General features: G+C 37.1%; 1 protein-coding gene across 1 annotated transcript in view; it reads left to right on the top strand.

Annotated features, from left to right (window-relative positions):
- Positions 1–20,353, top strand: part of GPC5 (glypican 5) — a gene marked incomplete at both ends in the record, with an annotated part of 657,041 nt that overhangs the window by 335,923 nt on the left and 300,765 nt on the right. The window contains one exon of the mRNA XM_080347059.1: positions 18,287–18,446. Within this exon, the coding sequence (XP_080203185.1) occupies positions 18,287–18,446 (160 nt within the window). The remainder of the gene's footprint in view (positions 1–18,286; positions 18,447–20,353) is intronic.

Genomic DNA, 20,353 nt, shown 5'->3' with positions numbered 1-20,353 from the left:
ATTTACACTTTGAGGTTTCTTAGGTTTGAAAGATGGAAGTTTTGTGCATTTCTGAACTTGCCTTACCCTGAAGAACTTTGTGGCTACCTCAAAGTTTTGCTACCATAGATTCAGAAATAAGACATCCCTCTGCATAACTGTCCTAGAAAGCTCATTTTAGTAAGCATTCTCAAAGACAGCTGAACATGCATGGACTAAGAGTGAGGTGTTCTAAAAAGTGTGAATGCAATTGGCTTATGCTAGGAGTTGTCAAATTTGCTACAGGATCATGTCGCCAGGTCCAGACAGTATCAAGGATGTATTCCCAGTATCGCATGTGCATATACATACAACAGGGATATATGCAGCATACTGTCACAGATAGAAAACACAGTGCTCATGTAAACACAAACAGCACCAATTGCCTTATCCTGTTCACTTTTCTGACTGGTCAGGATGAAAGCCTGTTAGTGGAAAATATATACATATGTGTGTGTGTAAACATATGCATGTATACAGTGTCCCTCCAATAACTGGCCTTTGGACACTTAGTCTGTCTGCTAATTGACCCTGGATCTTTGGTTTTGCCTGTTGCTGGCACCTGAGCATGTTACCCCATCCCCCAGACTCACAGCCCCAGTCTTGCTGCTGGTACAGATGCCCTTTGCCCCCCTCACACACACTAGGGATCCTTTCAGTAACTACCCTTAGACACTCATCATCTGCCCAGCAGCCTTGGATCCTCTGGTCTCTAGTGGGCTCACACACTGACATGACTGTGCAAATGGCCTCCTGGCCCCTCCACTAACCAACTGACAAACCCTTTGATTTCTCCAGTATGCAGCTCAGATTTGCATGTGCTTCCATACCTGGCTATAGAGCTCTTATGTGACTCTTGAACTATTCCAGTCCAGTGATCACACAATGACATATGGACCCACACAACACCAATGAATGCCAGTCACTCCAGTCACTAGCATCATGGACCTGTGTGACCAATGGTCGCCAGAACAGCAGCTGGCACTCATATCATCCTACATGCATCTACACAGACTATAGAATCTCTCACCCTAAATAGTAGTTAGGGATGGAGTTGAATGAGACAACTAGGCAGGCTGTACAGGTCACATGCAGGGCATGCCCAGACAAGTGTACAGGTGAGGGCCTGTTTACAAATGACTGTCCCTTTTCCTCCCTTTATCCATTGTTCCTCCCCAAATACCCTTGATGTCTCCCTTTCCCTATCTTTAGTTCTTTCCCCACGGCATCTCGTATTAAGTCTTCTATGATGCCAAAATGCTCTTCCCTGCATCCCATAATGTGTCCCACATTCCCTAGCAAGAAACCCATTCAGTCTATGAAGTGACACATGGAGATCCTCCCACACTGAGTCAGGGTGACAAGTGGCCCCCAGGCCCTGGGACTGAGGCTTTTATAAGAGGGCTGAGGCAGGGGCTTGTCTCTAACTGGCTTATTTGGGTTCCCCTCCAGCCATGGTGTCTGTGTGCTCCTTTGTACAGGTGGAGATGAACATTTAATCACATTTTAACACCAACCTGAGAGAAGAAGCTACTGCTATTTCCCTTTTATCCCTCTGAAATAACAGTTTGACGATTTAAGTGCTATCCTGCGAGGTGGGAGATCCTAGCTCATTTTCTCCCAGTGACAGTGCCTCTACGTCAAAGCTACAAGATCTTTAAGAAGGAAGAACTTTATGTATCCTTCAGTGAGTATAACTTTCAGATCTTTAACTATGAGATTACGAATCTGTGATTTCTCTTCAACTCTTTAGGCCCATCGAATATTAAGAATTCATTATTCACTGATGCATTTTTGTAAGAATAGCTTGGGAACACACCTTCCCTTTTCTTAATGAAAATAGACCATAACATAAGAGATAGGACAGTAGAAGAAAATGTGAGTATGAATCACTGCAGACAAGGAAAGGGCTTCAGTCTGAATCTCTAAAACCCTAATAATTAAGATATTGTGTGAAAGAAAATGAGTGATATCCATTATTCTATTGACAGAATTTTAAAGAAGTGTGGACAGGTAAATTATTGATTTCTGAGCCATATCTTCTTTCCTAGTGCTATGCTTGTACCAACAATCTTTGCCTCTTGGGGACATTATGAGGATTACTTTCCTCCCAAGCTGGAGCACAATTACTGGTAGTACCCGGTGTTGCAATATACAATACCAGCTTGCCTTAGAACTGCTTTGTTTTCTTTGCAATTTATAGAGTAGTATAGCTCCACCCTGGATGTGAAAGAACATTACAATAAACCAAAAAAATCAAATTTTGCTGTAACAGAAATCTGTTAGTATTAGTTTATAAATGTAACTGTATTTTACTAACATCTGTACTATGTGTATCTAAGTAGTGTGTTCTTGAAATGATTGTATGTAAAACTCCTGACTTGAAGATCTTTTAGGATTATAATTTACCAAATGTTAAATTTTAAAAGGTATAAATAGAAATGGGAAGACTGAATTCTAGAAGCTAAACCTCAGGCTTATTATTTTTATATATGTTTACTCATATTTTATCACAGACATTCTCTATTTTTCTGCATTAACACTTGATCTCTTAATGATTCTAATTTCTGCATAAATTTACATTACAGAACCATGCAGAAATGAATGCATTGCAATAATGAAATCTTTATCAAGTGTAGTGCAATGTATAAATTGTACTAGCATTTGAAACAAAATTCAAACTCCATCTGTCGTGTATTATCCCCAGAGAAGCTAGGATATGCACATATGTAATTGGTTTATGATAAATTGAAAAACATCCAAAGTGCTTTACAAAAAGTCTTATGATATTTCTTCTGGGGTTTAACAAAGATTTCTTAATTTTATATTAAAGTCTTAAATGTTAGAAATTCATATATTCCTATAAAATGAAACATATAACTGCGTTGAATAGGAGTTTTTAGTATTTTCCCAATTAGATGCTTTATGTGAGAAATAATAATACAATAAACATGTCTTATCTCAAAGGAATGCAAGATTTTTTATGTTTCATAAAAGCTTTAGAATGCTGACTCATTTATTTCTGATGTTTAGTTGTTGGCATGCTTTGTGTGAAATATTTCTGATATGAGGAAACAATTCAATGCTTACTGTTGCTGTGCTACAGAAATGCGTAAAACTTGTCATAAAAATCTATATTAATTGTAAGGAAAATTAATAAACCAAATTATTTTAAATTTCCTCTCAGTTATATATTTTAAAATAGTTTTTCCTCTCTCTTTGAGACAATAAGAAGACTGCCATTGCATGGCTGACATTTACTTTCGCTCCTTCTTTTGTGATTGATCTCTTCACCAGAGTTTCAAGGAAGAAATTATTATACCCTCTGGAAAGAACTTAGTGTTCTATCACTTTATGGTTACAGTTTTTCCAGTTAAATGCTAAGTTTCCTCATTTTCACTTTGTTCTTTTAAATGGTCACCCCTGCCCCCTGCCCTCCCCCCCTTCATTTTTCAAAAGAGAGTAATTTTTACCAGAATGAGATTTTAGTGCAAGAATTCAGGGAAAAAAAATCAGCCATCTTTGGAATATGTAGTGTCAGCTGATACCCTTCCAAAATCAGTAATGCCTGTGTCCATGCATTCTTGCATGGTTTATTTTAGGATGATGTCACTCTTCTGAAGACATTTGTTTCTTTCCATTGACTAGAAAGGTTTAGTGATTCTGAAAGGTGACTAGTACCACTTAACTAGCCTGCAGAGTAGACAAATCCTACACTGAAAAGAAATGAAACCTCGTTCATGCACAGATGCTTGTTTATTTTTTTCAAAACTGAGAATAGAGCAGGAAATCTGACTTTTGACTTCAATAAACATCTTTTAGTTAACTTTAGGCGGAGGTGGATTACTCACTAGACTTGATCATCTTTTTGTAGAGACACATGCCTAAGTTTACATTACTAAAGCAACATGAACTGACTCTCACCCTAACAACTGAAAAGATAGATAAGCAGTTTTTCTGACTTGTGTGACCCCTCAGGCTTTATAGTAACTTATTTGTTAGTTTAAGGCTACCTTGAGGCATCTTTAAAATGATCAGGTAATTGAGTCCAATTTCTATAGGGTACTTTTTGTAAATGTTGCCGTGTTGTGGTTTATTTGTTTGTTTTCTTGCTTTTTTAATAAACACATTTTTCATTATATGTGATTTCAACATGGATTTCTAAGTTCTAAAAAATATGAATGTGTGCACTAGGTTTACATGTAAAAGAATTGCATTGCTCGATCTTGTTTTTCTGCACTTGTGAATTTGAAGGTCTCTATTGATATCTGATATGTAGGTGATCAGTGAAGATGGATGATTATAAATATACAGCACAGTGGCAATATAACTATGAGCACATGGGCTAACACAATGTTCTGCTGAAAAAGTACTCTGATTTTCAAAGTAATCAAAACTGTCTAATCTATGCACTATTCATTTCACTTTAAAAAGGAAATGGTCCTTTTAAGTCTCCAGATAACCTAAACAATAAAATAGCACTGATAAACTGAGTTTGCATGTGCATATAAAATGATCCAGACAAATATACCTGGAATTTTTGTGTGTGCCAGCTATAAGAGTACATGTGACTTTATAAATATTTATACAGGGTTCAAAGCCATCTGTCAACAATTAAAGTATATGTCACACTTAATAACATAGTCTGCATAGATTAGGATTGCTATAATTAGACTATTGCGCACACATTACAGCTGCAAAATGGATGAGCCAGGCTTTCTCAGGAATTTCAAAAAAGGCTTCTTCTATTTGATAATATTCTGCATGGTATTTGATTGCATCTGAATAAGTAATGTCACAGAGAAATAGCATAGGCAGCTACTTGAACATGAAGCTAGCTTTTTTGAGAGAAGTTATAATCCTATCACACATACGAAGTGCCAATGGGATCTAAAGAATAGATCTATCAAACCTTTATGAGAAGGCTCTGATTGTAAATGGTTCACTTCTTTATGCCCCAGAAAGCTATTCTCAACTAATTTAAGTATCCCCTCCTCCACCACTTCCATACTGCAAGGATACCTTAATTCTTCTGAAGATTTTGAAAAGCAGGAATGATACATTTTGAGAAGACTGGACAATAACAACTATTTTAAGAATAGTTTGGATCCAAAGAGGATTTAAAAATAGAGCCATTCATACATGATAATTCTCAGTTTATGCAAAGCAACCTTACTACACAATGAGTACAACCAAAGGAATGTACTTATATAGAAGTCATGAAAATAAATGACAACTCAAAAACAGGGATGAGGAGTAAATTCTGTGGTAGGAAGGACTTGTTTTAATCTCATTGAGAATTCACTTGCTTTCTGAAGAGTGCCAGCACACAATCTCAGCAACTGGAAAACTTTCAGTGTAAGGCTTAAGTGAGCTTGTACTAGCTTTATTTCTGAAGGATATATGCTGGAAATGAAAATAAGATCTATAGGACCTTAAGAAAAACTTGATAAATAATGCAGAAGACTCTGGATGTGTTTTGTGGCAAACTCTTCTTGTAAGATTGAGCCAGACAACGTCATAGGTAAGGACTGGTGGTATGCTTTCGTAGTTGATACTTGATCGTAATTACTGTTTATTGAACACACACACACACACACACAGCACCTCAGCTGAATGAAACATACTTTTATTTTGTCACAGGTGCTTATTCAGTTTATAAAATGGTGCATGTGGAGCTCAATTATCATGTCAAAATAGATAGAAAATAATTTATTTCTCAAGCTGGATGGAACAATTAAAAAGGACTTTTCAATGTTAGTCAATAACCTAAATTAAAGTCTAAATGCCTCAAGCTGAACAAAATCCAGTCAATTTTTTTGTCTGAGAGAAATTGAACAATTCCATTATTTGTTCATTTTTCATACAACCAAATAACAATACAGATAAAATAGAAACTTCAGGATTTTTTGCTTTAAGGCAACATTCTGTGCTGTGTGCTACAATGAGGAAAGTCTCACTGAAAGATTAGTCAGCTCACAGGCCTTTTATGGACTTTTTAGAGTGAGGAGCAAAAAAATTAAATCTTAGCAGCAGGCTGGGATGTCTTTGACTCCCCAGGTCAAAAGACCACAGCTGATTTCCAACTGAAGCAGCTGTGTGTAGCTTTTGGCATAACTTGAGAGCTAAATTGCATCCTTTACGGGATACCTTAATTGCTCTGCACCCCTTCTCAACACTGTTACATTGTAGGATTCGTGCAGCTATATATCTACTCATATCTGATCTGATCTTTCTTGCCAATCGAGAAAAAATGGTGGTTCTATGATGCAGCCCACCTCATCCTATAGATAAACCTAAAATGTGTTCAGAGGAGGGGCCTTAAATATTCCTGTTTCTTTCTACTGACCAGAAGATATCAGGAGGAATAGCTCGTATGTAAACACCTGTAATTCATTGACATGAATTCTATCCAGCTATCAAGAAGCTCTTCCTTTTGATCCCTAAATTTGGGGTTGAATTATATAGCAGAAATAGTTACAGACAAGGTTATTATCATTAAAACATCTCCATAAATACAATATTAGCCCTGCTGTCAACTTAGCCTTCATAGATTTTACACAGCAGCTATTGATCTGCCTCACTCCAGAGTCCACTCACATGAGGACTGGAAATGTTATTAAGGGGAAAAAGAATGTAGCTTTATTGTGCTGCCAGTGGATACAAGAAAGCAACGTGAGTCAGCACTGTTGGTGAGTCCCCTCCACTGTCCATCCACTGAATTGCATTCAAGAAAATCAGTTCTCTGGATAAATCACCAATTTATCCACTCACAATAGAGTAGCAATAGGGAATATAGTGTAGCTCTAATAATCTGGTAATAATTTTGCTCATGATGGCACCACTGTTCATTGTAGTACAGCTCCTTCTGTAACATCTTCTGACTGACTCTCCAAATTAAGTGTCAAGTAATGTGTTATTCTTCTAAAGTGAAACGCATTCCAGAAGGTGTTGATATTTTTAAAATTTTTATTTGAACTGGCTCAATATTATGTCCATTCACCTGCAGATCTGTGAAGTATAAGGAGAAATCGGACTCTGAAATAGTCTGTCTGCAATTTTCACTATCCGTCATGATATTCAATTCACTGCAGCTGTAACTTTAGTCTTATGTTTTCCCTGATACTGAGAGGAAACTACGGTTTACAGATCATTAACTCTTCTTAAGTAACAATTTATGTCATAAAAGTGAGGGGTCTTCTACTTTTGTAGATATAAGCTCAGAATTGCCAGAGGCTGGAACTACACAGATGGACAAATGATGTAGGATGGATTATTTGCTATATAGCCCAATCTTAGATTAATTTTCAGATACAATTATAGATAAATGTAGGTGTTGAAGTTTTAAAGACATGTTTTTTTTCTTAAAAGAATAAAATAAATATTTATTGTTTTGTTACTGTCAGGATTCTTTTTGGAAGAAACAGCCAGACTAATTGATTTATACTGTTACCACCACAAACCAGTGCATAATAATGAGCCGATGTTCACATACTCATATCCGTATACATGAATCATTGTTGGTTGGTGAATTCTCTTCCATTTCATAGCTTCTTTGGTATTCGTATTTGAAAAACTGTCTTGTGTAATGATAGTCTTCAGATTAATTGAAACTGGCTGAGTTCAATATATTTAATTGTGATTAATTCTCCATGTGGTTTTGTAAGTTCTAGCTGCTAGCACTGAAAATATTTGAATTGAATTTTTTTTCACAAAGTTTAATTCTTAAGTTGTAGTCAGTATTTTTTCCTCACAAATAACTTGTTATTTATTCTTGCTAGTCATACTTTTATATATAGAGAGAACATAAAAATAAATAATGACATTTTCCGTTTTATAGATATAGCTTCTAATTAATGGTTGGGATTCCATTGCTCTTTTTCCCACTTGGCCCAGTTGTGCTAGGACCTGTGTTGTTACCAAAGAAACAAACAAAAAATATTATGTCTGGCTAAATATATAATAATAACATAATGATATAATGTCATATACTGGAAAAGCAACACGGTGAGCTGTAGGCAATCCAAGAGTAAAGTCATGACCCTGAATTTTAGGAAAGCCAACCTCCAGCTCTTCAGGGAGTTAGTCTATAGGACCACCTGGGAAACTGCCCTCAGGGATGAGGAAGCAGAACAGAGCTGGCAGATCTTTAAGGAGGCTTTCCACAGAGCACAAGAGCTCTCAATCCCCACGTGTAAGAAATCGGGTAAGGAGGGCAAGAGGCCAGCATGCCTGAGTTGAGACTTGCTGGTCAAACTAAAGAGCAAGAAGGAAATGCACAGGCAGGGGAAGCAGAGACAGGTGTCCTGGGAAGAGTATAGGGACACTGACCGGTTGTGCAGAGATGGGATCAGGAAGGCTAAGTTACAGCTGGAGCTCAACTTAGCAGGGAACTCAATAGCAAGAAGGGCTTCTACAGGTATGTCAACAAGAAAAGGAAGGTCAAAGAAAGTTTGCCCTCCCTCTGAGCAAGACCGGTGAACTGGTAACTATAGACAAAGAGAAAGCTGAGGTACTTAACAACTTCTTTGCTTCCGTCTTCACTGGCAAGCTCTCTTCCCACATTGCTTAAGTGGAAAATGAATTGCAAGAGAAGGACTTGAGGGTACTGGGGGATGAGAGACTGGACATGAACTGGCAACGTGTGCTTGCAGCCCAGAAGGCAAATTGCATCTTGGGCTGTGTAAAAAGGAGTGTGGCCAGCAGGTGATTCTGCCTCTCTGCTCTGGTGAGACCCCATGTGGAGTCCTGCATCCAGCTCCAAAGCCTTCAGAACAAGAAAGACATGGACCTGTTAGAGAGGGTCTAGAGGAGGCCACCAGGATGATCAAAGGGCTGGAATAGCTCTGCCATGAGGACAGGCTGAGAGAGTTGGGGTTGTTCAGCCTGAAGAAGAGAAGGCCCCAGAGAGACCTTATTGCAGCCTTTCAGTACCTAAAAGGGGCCGATAAGAAAGATGGGGACAGAAGTTTTAGAAGGCCCTGTTGTGACAGGACAAGGGACAATGTTTTTAAACTAAAAGAGGGGAGACTGAGGTTAGACAAGAGGAAGGAATGTTTTACAATGAAGGTGGTGAAATACTGGAAGAGGTAGATGCCCTGTCACTGGAAATATTCAAGGTCAGGCTGCAAATTCTCTGTCACATCTCTCCATGCATCTAGCGACCCAGGTACTCTAGGCCATCTCAAATGGCACTAGACAACCATGTCCAGAAAATTTAATCAAACCTCTAACATGCAAATTACTATTGAGGACCCTAGACACCTTACCTACAGAAAAAACACCTAAATTTGTTGACATCTATATTGAGTTGTGTGAATCTGGAGCCAAAAGGCACCCAAACTCCAGAGTAAGTTTGTTCAAATGAGCTTTATCTGATCACAGTACACCATGTTATTTAAAGCAATTTTTTTATTTATTCTTGTTGAACCTCTATTGTTCATTAAACCACTTGATTGTAAACTATTTAGTGTTTCACAAAATCTGTTCTGGAAGGACAGGATTTCAGCTTCTGAAGAAGAATGTTATTTCAGTTTACTATTATGACAGTAGAAAATGATCTAATATATGTCATATCTATTAGTATCCATCCTTGCCATGGAGAAAGATCTAAAAATGCACAAGGATAAGGTAAATGATAAAATTATTTGCAAATTACCTGAAAAATTGTTTGTAATGTCTAGTAGAGGAGGTTATACCAGTAACCTTTAAAGGAATACAATGAAACAGACGGACAGAACAGTGACATTAAAAAAACTCAAGCAGATCCATGACTCTAAAAAAGAAATATTGAAGATGCTCATACTATAGCTTTAGAAATATTTTAAATGAAATTTTGCTGGTGATGTTTGTTTGTTTGGGGTTATTTTTCTGAAATGTATATATTTCTCTATTATTATTATTATTATTAATGTTATCAACTATTTCTGCTTGTAGCTATACTGTCTTCATGGATAGTTGAAGTGGGTGGGGGAACATTAATCTCTAACTATTAATCATATATAATATGACATTGTTCTGTTATTTCAACTACCTTGACAGAAAGAAGAGTACAAGCTATTTTCCTGGGGTTTCATTTTGCTCTCATTTGTTATCTTAGAAATGCCTGACTCATTTACCTAATTTTCCGAGGATGATTTAAACCTATGTTGAGATGTTAGGAAGAGATTTTTTAAGGCCTTTTATTGAGGTGAAAAAAAACCTGAATATTTTTTAAAGAAATCCAGTTGATAGTTTGCATAATTCTGCTAGCAGGGAATGCACGAAGGCACCAAGCTTTTACTTCCTTATTCACTTGGAACCAGTGGAAAGAAAGTAATAGCTCATGAGAGAACTCATGTGAGAACCTCAGTTGAGGTGTTTTAGCTGTAAAATGCACTCAAGATTTTTACAGCATAGAATACTTTGTCTTTGATCATGTAACAAATTAGGAAAATTATATTTGTTGAGGCACAGTTACATTTAGGAGCTGTATCTATACTGCTAAATAAGAAAAGGATCAACGATGAGAGCACACACTGCTTCGTGTTCCCAGTGCTTACTATTAAGCTCTTTAATAAGAGATTTACCTTAGTGGGAACTGGTTGGAATAATCCAAAACAGATGTAAGTTATGAAGACTGAGATATCATAGAATCATAAAATAGTTTGTGTTGGAAGGGACCTTCAAAGGTCATCTAGTCCAAACGCCTCTACAATGAGCAGGGACTATGTCAACATTCAGTATCTATTGCTCTAGGTCATTCCCCAGGTCTCTTTTATTAAGTACTGAAGAGATCCAAAAAAGTTGTATCTGTTGTATTAATAAAATTGGTCAAAGACTATAAGTGTCCTACTTGCCAGAGCAGATCAACCATATCCAAGCTGCCTGTCGGGATCAGTCCCTAGTCTATGCTAAAGGTTCAAACTGGGGTCAAGCATTTTTGTGGAGAGTGTTTATTGGGTCAGTTCAAATTTGTGGTGGCCATAAAGCATGCTAATGATGGAACAAAATCGACAATGTATGCTTGTGGTTGGACCCACAACCTGCCTTTTTTGAACTGCACCTTCAGTGAAAATTATTAGTCATTGCTACCTATTTCAGTAGTTAGCTTTCTCTGAAAATTTTGTTTGCCTACTAAATGGTCTTGAGCACTACACAAATAACTACCAAGAAGAAATTTTGAAGTATTAATATAATAATAAGGTGGGTAATTCCTGTTTCTAATATTCAAGCAGCAACTGCTTTGATCCTGGGGTAGTAAATGTATATCAAGGAAGCACAAAGGGTGTTGGAGCTGTGTGGTGCAGTGCTGGCTCCTAGCCACCTTCCTGATTCTTGCTTGTGCTCGGTGAGCAGAATGAATGTCTGCTTCTTTCTGTGTTCAGATCAGTTGCCTGAGACTGGAAAGAAATGTTGTATTACTTCCATCAGAATTTCAGATTGCTGTTTGGCTGGTGATTTTATGGAGTGGAATGAGTTTGCAGGCTTGAAACTCAGATTTTTAGCCGTGGATTTTGGGCAGAAAGCAATGGGTTGGGCACAGTAGTGTGTGCATTTCACGTACTCTTTGCATTGTCTCAGGGATGTAAAGGCTATAGCTGGTTAGAAATCTCATATTCTCTTTGAAAACCTTACTGAAAAAGCAAAAAGTTAAAAAGGGCTCTTGCACTTCACACAAAACTACATATTTTAATTTAAAAAAAAACCCAAAACAAAACAAAACAAAAAAACCAACAAAAAAACAAACAAAAAACCAAAACAACAAACAAACAAACAAACAAAACAAACAAACAAACAAACAAACAAAAAACCAAACTACAGGGCACTATCTTGAGGGACTAACAGAGTTGTAATACTATTTATCTAAATAGCAGTAGTCTCCAGTATAAGCTGGACTTCTAATTTGGAATAGGAATACACATTTTTTGTTAAGGATCTTTTGCATTATTGGAAACACAAACCTGCAGGACATGCTGGCCTGTAGAGACATGAGTAGCTTTTAAATGAGATCACTAAAGAAAAATGCTGTATTTTTAAGTATTCAGATATGTAATGCTAAGCAAAGGAATAAACTTTAGCATAGTTTATTCCTCTCATTTGGAAGAGTTCAAAATAGTCATACATCTAGAAATAATTCTTCTAGGTTTGATTTGATTAGGTAAATTGGATTCACAGCTGGGCTCCTTTGGGATTCCCTCCACAAGTACTTGTGATACGCACTTAAACGAAAGAGAGGAAATATAATGACTGAGCTTGGTTTCACAGTGACTGCAACATAGTACCATGAAGATATTTTTATTGAAAAAGGATAAAATAAAATTCATATAAAATCAATGTTTCCCCAGAAGGTATATGATGTGTAAGATAATAGGATGCTAGATTTTTGTTGAAAGAGAACCAATATCACATCAGTTTCAATAGTGTAAACATAAGTTCCCATGCCTTTCAGTGTTCAGCATTCATGACAGATGAAATTGCTTGTAACTTCCTCCAAGCATAGGAATGTAAAAAAATCTTCTCATCTAAAACAAATTTACTTATATGAATTCATAGATTTTTGAGAGCTAGAAGGAACCATTTTGGCTATTTTGCCTAACCTCCTGTATACCCTGTCCTTGAACCTCTGAATTTATTCCTGCTTTAAGACCAAAACATATTTGATCCAGATTATCTATTTATCTATCTATCTATCTATCTATCTATCTATCTATCTATCTATCTATCTATTTATTATTATAAACCCTCTTATTTTTAAATTTATTTATTTATTTTTTTTTAGTGTCGTAAAGAATGAGCTCCTTGGTTAAAAATGAAAGTATTTCTTTCCTTTTTAACGACTGTAATAGAACTCATTTCTGTGCCGTCCTTTCTGAACTGAAGAAACAAGAACTGGATTTAGGAGTAATATAACATCACTAATATGACTTAGTATTCCTATTTCTGTCCTCAAAGATATCCCATTAAAATCTTTGGCTAGAACACTATTCTTGATAATTCATGGTCTGCTGGCTATCCAGGACACCCACAATTATTTTACAGAACAGTATATTTTGTCTTCTACTATGCATGTAATACAATATTTAAGCTTGTGAATTTGCATTTGTCTGTGTTTTATTATACTATGTGTTTAAAAATTCATTCAGTTGCCTGGCTTACCAGTTGAGGTATTTTCTTAGACAGTTTGTCCCTTCTCTTTGTTATTTAGTAGTTCTCCAGTTCTCGTAGCAGTGAAAGGTTTATCATTAATGTTTTGTGTTTAATACTGCTTTCCAGGTCATTGATAAAAACTGTAAGTAATCTTCAAAAATTACCAGACCCTGTAAGACTGTAGGTCAACCATACATTCTTAGTGATAATTTCCCTAATTATGCTTACACCCTGAGATTTGTCAGGAAGCTTCAAACACCCTTATAGATGCCTCTTTAGCTGCTGTAAGCAGTTTTTTTTTTCTTACTGAAATGCTACATAGTACCAAGTCATATATTTACACAAGCCTGTAAGTACTTTAATAAAACAATGTAATTTCTGTCATGCAAACGTATATTTTTGTTTTAAAAGGTGAAATTGCACAAAATATATTAATGGTTCTTTTTGGTATTATAACCCTTTTCAAAATTGCTACTTTTGACAGTGTTCCACTAAGACATCAGTGAAAATCCCAAAGGGCTTTTAAGCAATTGGGCAGTGAAAGATCTGAGCTGGAGGCCCAGCTTCCCAAAGCTACATAGTCAAGGTGTGAAGTTGGAGACTCCAAAGAACCTTCCTTACACATGAATCATTCAGCTGTTCACATGTACCACAGTACCTGTAAGAAAACACAAACTTTCTGTGAAAATAAAATCCACCATCAGAGGGCATGTTTTTCATATAGAAATTTTAGCTCAACAAATTTTCACTGAAATTAAGGGAAAGATCCAGCAAATCTAGCCTGGCATATTGGCATGCCTACTGCAATCTCAGTCAAACCAACATTATTGCCAATACTGTTTGCTGCCATTTTCATTGAAACTGAAAGACGATGCACAATTAAGATTTTTTTTCTTTTCTTTAAATACAGAAATTTGATAGATTAGAAAGTCTTTTTGGACACCTAAAAGAAAGAGAGATTATTTTAACCTGTGATACAAAGAGAAGAACATTTATTGTACTTGCTTTTTGGGGCACATGTTATACACCTAGTAATCCTTCTTATTCTGCTGGAAGACTCAAAAAGTGTATACAACAAAATTGTCTAGTCAGAAGTGTGGGTTTTTTTCCTCTTAAATAATAGTTTTATAAAAAATTGCAGCACAACAGAATTATAATTTTAAATACCCTTTATCTGTATTTCTAATGTAAATCAAGTTAGCTTTGGTGAAGTATATGGAATGTATTAATTTAATAATGAATTTATATTAGATCTAAGGCATGAGTAGTAGATAACCAGCACTGAGATTTATGAACTAATATGGACACAATAGTTCTCCTTGTACAATTAAGGAGCCTGAAGAGAATAACAAAATCCAAATTACAAGGAAACTAGTTCATTCCTAATTCTCTACTCTTTCAAGTACAGTGAAAAGTTTGGAAAAAATTGAACACTTTTTCAACCTTGAACCTACATATGAAGCAATTACAGAATCACAGAATGGTTAGGGTTGGAATGGACCTCTGAAGAACATCTAGTCGAACCCACCTGCTAAAGCAGGTACACCTAGAGTAAATTGTACAGGAATGTGTCCAAGTGGGTCTTGAATGTCTCTAGAGAAGGAGACTCCACAACCTCTCTGGGCAGCCTGTTCCAGTGCTCTGTCACCCTCTAAGTAAATAAGTTTTTCCCCATATGCAGATGGAACCTCCTGTGCTTCAGTCTGTGCCCGTTGCCCCTTATCCTGTCATTGGGTACTACTGAAAGGAGTTTGGTCCCATCCTTTTGACATCCACCAGCTCTTGCAGTGTCTCTTCATAAGAAAGGTGCTTTAGGCCCCTACTCATCTTTGTAGCCCACCGCTGGACTCCCTCCAGTAATTCCGTATCCTTCTTAAACTGGGGAGCCCAGAACTGGATGCAGTACTCCAGATGCAGCCTCACCAGAGCAGAGTAGAGGGGGAGGACAATCTTCATTGACCTACTGGTCACACTTTTCCTAATGCACCCCAGGATACCATTGGCCTTGTCCACAAGGGCACATTGTTGACTCATGGTCAACCTGTCCTCAATCTGAACTCCCAAGTCCTTCTCTGCAGTGTTGCTTTCCAGAAGGTCTGCCCCTAACCTGTAGTGGTGCCTGGGTTTATTCGTCCCCAGGTGCAGGACTTGCCCTTTTTGAATTTCATCAGGTTCCCCTCTGCCCAGTCCTCTAGCCTGTCCAGGTCTCACTGAACGGCAGCACAGCCTTCTGGTGAATCAGCCCTTCCTCCCAGTTGGCAAACTTGCTGAGGGTGCACTCAGTCTCTTCATCCAGGTCATTGATGAACAGGTTGAACAGAACTGGACGTAGTACTGACCCCTGCGGAAGCTGACTAAGAACAGGCCTCCAATCAGACTTTGCACCATTGATCACAACCCTCTGAGCTCTGCCATCCAGCCAGTTCTCGATCCATCTCACCATTCATTTATCCCACCTGCACTTCCTGAGCTTGCCTATGAGGATGTTGTGAGGGACAGTGTCTATAGCCTTGCTGAAGTCAAGGTAGACAACATTCACTGCTCTTCCGTCATCTACGCATCCAGTCATACCATCACAGAGGGCTATCCGGCTGGTCAAACATGATTTCCCTTTGGTAAACCCATGCTGACTACTCCTGATAACCTTGTTTTCTTCCACATGCTTGGAGATGATGTCCAGAATGAGCTGTTCCACCACCTTTCCAGGGAAGCAGGTGAGGCTGACCGGCCTGTAGTTTCCTGAGTCATCCTTCTTACCCCTTTTGAAGACTGGAATGACATTGACTTTCCTTCAGTCCTCAGACACCTCTCCTGTTCTTCAAGACCTTTCAAAGATGATGAAAAGTGGCTTTGCACTAACATCTGCCAACTCTCTCAGCACTCATGAGTGCATCGCATCAGGGCCCATGGATTTGTGGATGTCCAGCTTGTTTAAACAGTCTTTAACTTGATCTTTCTCAACCAAGGGAAAGTCTTCCTTATGCCAGACTTTCCTGTCTCTAGGGTCTGGGATACCTGAGTGCTGGTCTTAGCAGTAAAGATGGAAGTGAAAAAAGCATTCAGCAACTCTGCTTTTTCTGTATTATCTGTCACCAGGGCACTCTTTTCATTCCCTAATATTCCTTTTGCTGCTGATGTACTTGAAGAAGCCCTTCTTGTTGCCATTGACAACCGTGGCCAGATTTGCTTCCAAGTGTAGCTTGGCCTTTGTCACCGCATTCCTGCATACTCTATGGCCTCCTTGTATTCCTCCCAGTTGGTCTGTCTCCCTTTCCACATTACGTAAACATCTTTCTTCCACCTGAATTTTGACTGGAGTTCCTTATTCATCCATGCTGGCCTCTTACTCCCTTTACTTGATTTCTTCCTCATAGAGATGCGTCCCTCTTGAGCTTGGAGGAAGTGACACTTGAATATTAGCCAGCTCTCTTGGACCCCCCCTACCTTCTAGAGCCCTTCTAGAGCCCAATATAGTGAGAATGTCTGGGTTCTCAGATCTCTAGACATAAGCAGGAGGAAAAACAACGAAGAGACCGTAACTGCTCTGGGCTGAAATTTAGAGAAGCAGCAAAATATAGAGACCTTATGGACCCAATACGTTTTTAAGACTGATACAGAGATACAGAGTGTAGAGGGGGATGATTGTTCTCAGGCTGAAAAAATGTTTGTAAATATATATATACACACTCTATACTATGGAAAATTCATCAGCAGGTCTTGTTAGAAAAACTGTCTTGCTGGAGGTTCATTCCCACATTTATACCACAGAGCTCAGGGATAAAGAATGCCCTATCATACAGCTGGCTATGGAGCTGTGTCACGATTTGAACTTGGCGAAAAAAAAAGTGTCCTGTTTAACTGGGCGTATTTCATTAAACTGGCTGTGTTTTCTTTCCATCAATACTATGTTGGCAGAAGTATGGCATGGACTACACAATGAGCAGACAGTAAGGCAGCTATACAAAGGAACTTTTTTCTTTTATCTAGATATTTTGTCTTTCAGGTAGCATATTACTCATAAATCTTTTGAATCAGAAGTGCTTCATTTATTGGTCCTGCTGATACAGTGGTGAATGGCATTCTCCTATTCTTACACAGGGCTTGTTGCAAGTGGCTTTTATTAGGCTACTGAGATTTTTCTGAGTGATGACTTTGTAGTAGTAATTAAAATATTTTTGCTGTGTACTGTATAGCATTTAACAAATCAAGTAGTCTGGAAAGTGGCTCCGTACTCCATTAATAAACTGAGTATATTATCTGGAAACATGAACCCAGCAACTTGCTTAAACCACAAAGCAACAACATTTTTGAAGGTATAAAAAAATTGAGTCTGTTTCAGACCAATTAGTAGCTACTTTTAGAAGAAAAAAAAAGCATCTGATTATTAAATTAGAGAATTTGAGCTAGCAAAGCTTTGTCTAGTTTAAAGAAATCTTGCTACATTGAAGCAGGTGCAATGCACAAGCCTCCACCAGGTAATATTCTGGACTGGATAAAGTTATAAGAATTCTTAACACTTGTAAGAATCTGTTTCTTTAGAGAGTATGAAGTTTCTATGTATCTAACATATAAAAAGCTGGATGACAGTATTTGTATATTTGCTAAATGAAATAAATAAATTTCATTCAGGTGACTGCTCAGCTCTGCTCAACAGAGTGGAGAAATGAGTTAAACTTTGAAATCTCTGCCTACTGTCTTGTAGACCATGATGGCATTATTGGCCATATCCATAGTGATAAATAAAAAGGAAGCCTCTCTTATTAGTGCTCACTGAACAATGCTTGGATGTGAATTGGGAAATAGTTCTCTCCAGGCTTGCACTTGCTCCAACTGTAGTAGCTTGTGTGTTTTGGATTAATTTTTTGAAAACAAACAAATAGAAAACTCCCAACCAGCAACTAACAAACAAAAATCCCAAAGCAAACCAAAACAACAACAATTAAAAAAAACCACACAAAAATAGCTCAAGCAAACCAAACCAAACCAAACCCAAAAAAATCCAAACATAATTCTCATTCTGCAGATCCTGGAGTTTTCTTTTTAAATCAGGTAATTACTAGCAAGACATGTATGAAATTTTGGGTACTGACTGAAGTTTTCCATATGTACTACTAACTCGCATATCGTATCTTGTCTTCAGCTGTTACGGGGTAAATCATTTCCTAAATATGATAAATGGGATCTCCGACAAACAGGCAGTGGTGGAGGTGTGGATGAACAAATCAGTGGAGATTGTGATGATGAAGATGGCTGTGGATCAGGAAATGAAGAAGTTAAGAGAGTCCTGAAAATTACAGACTGTAAGTCCATGATTCTGTTTTCTTCATTCGTTTAAACATTGAATTGGCATATTTTCCACTAAGAAATGTCACTGAATTGTCTTGGCAAAGGTGTGGAAATGTTGTCCGTATAATGTTTCCAAGATTTGCAGGAATAGGACTGCAATTATATGATTTCTATGAGCATGTAATGAACATGAGTATCAGTTTCATCATGACATGTTCATACATATTTGGCATAATGTAGACTGACCTCAAGATGGTATTTAATCAAATAAAAGTTGTTATAATGACCTGTCCCTGTGAGTTACTACTTAAACATAAAAGGTTTGGCAGTTACATAGGGAAATTGTTCTAATTGTTCATGAAACTATGGGAGAATATAAGGTTTGGTTGTGGTAGCTGAATTTCACAGAGAAATATTGGAACCAATGATCTGTAGCCCAATCAATGCCAATGCCATTATTACTTCTTACACTTTTTCCTGCTTTTCTCACTTTTTTTTTTTTTTTTTTTAGGGGGGGTACGGACAGAGACCTTTGTTTGCTTGTTTGTTTGTTTATTTTCTGAACCACATTTGTAACAATTTTCTTCAAAAAAATAATTTGTGCATTTCAGTTGTATGGAACTGTGAGCTTGAGCAATTGGACTGGAGCACAAGTAGGTTAACTACTTCTCTGCATCAGGAAGTTATACTGCATGTCTTGCTTCCATTCCCAGTGTAGAAATTTAAGCAGAAATTATGGGATTAGATGCCTGGTATCATGAATATTGCATTTCTCGATTTTACAATTTTTTTTTTTTTGCATTTTTTTATTGCATTTTTTTTCCTTTTTTTAAAAAAATATATTTTCTGCATTTTCTGTAATACTAATAGATAAGAAATCAAGGTTGATGTCAATCCCTGAATTTACCTATATTTACTGAATTTAAGTGTACTTCAGACTTCCAAGCTTAGGTGAGAACTTCAGGTTCTTCTTGACCTGACAGTGAAAAGACAATTTAGAAATGTAGCTCTACAGTATACTTGCCCAATTCTGATTTAAACAAGTGGAGAAATGAGAGTCTGAGCATCCTGACTGACTTTGCAGGTCAGTTTGGATTCAGCCTAAGATGCTGTTGCACTGAAACCTAGTCTATTAATTTTCAAGTCCTGCTATACTTCTCTAGATGGGATTTTAAGAGACCTGCAAAATGGCTTGGACACTGAATTCTGAGAGTGCCTTTGAAGATTTAACTTTGAAAAAAATAAGTTAGAGATCAAATATTTAAGAACAGATGTACTTTGGAATATTGGATATATTATATCTATTTGATGATGACACTCTATGGTATGAAAAGACTGTAAAATAGTCTTAGAATATGACTAGTGCTATTAAGCAAATATTAAATGACAAAAGAATCACAAGAATAGTACATTTTCTTTCACCCTCTTCAACTGCATTAGAATTTTCTTCATATTGATATATTTAGTGTAATCTTTTCAAAATGTCAAAAGTATAATTACCCTTCATATTCTCTTTATACTACACTATTATAAATTTCTAGAATTATAAACTATGTATTAGGCATACTGAAGCTTGCATGTAATGCTGTTTCATTTGAACCTTTTCTAAGACATTACTTAACAAAAATAGGAGTTCATGCTGTTCAGTATTATGACTTGTGCATATATCTTGAGTTACTCGTAACTTTGATAAGCTGTGGTGATTTTCTGGATTTATGCTGACATGCATTTAGTGTTTGAAATGCACCTTACAAGGTGTCTTTAATGCCTACCAGAAGGAGTCTTTGACAACATTACTTTGTTCCAGGGTATCACACATGCTTTCTGACATGGACTTTCCATTTAATAAAACCATTAAACTGTTCCAATTAGTAAGAATTTTGTTACAATATATATCAGGAAAATATTTTTCTTCAGAAAT

Source organism: Nesoenas mayeri (assembly GCF_963082525.1).
Source record: "Nesoenas mayeri genome assembly, chromosome: 1".
NCBI lineage: Eukaryota > Metazoa > Chordata > Aves > Columbiformes > Columbidae > Nesoenas > Nesoenas mayeri.
The sequence above is the reverse complement of the archived record's forward strand: the minus strand, read 5'-3'. Positions and strand labels throughout refer to the sequence as shown.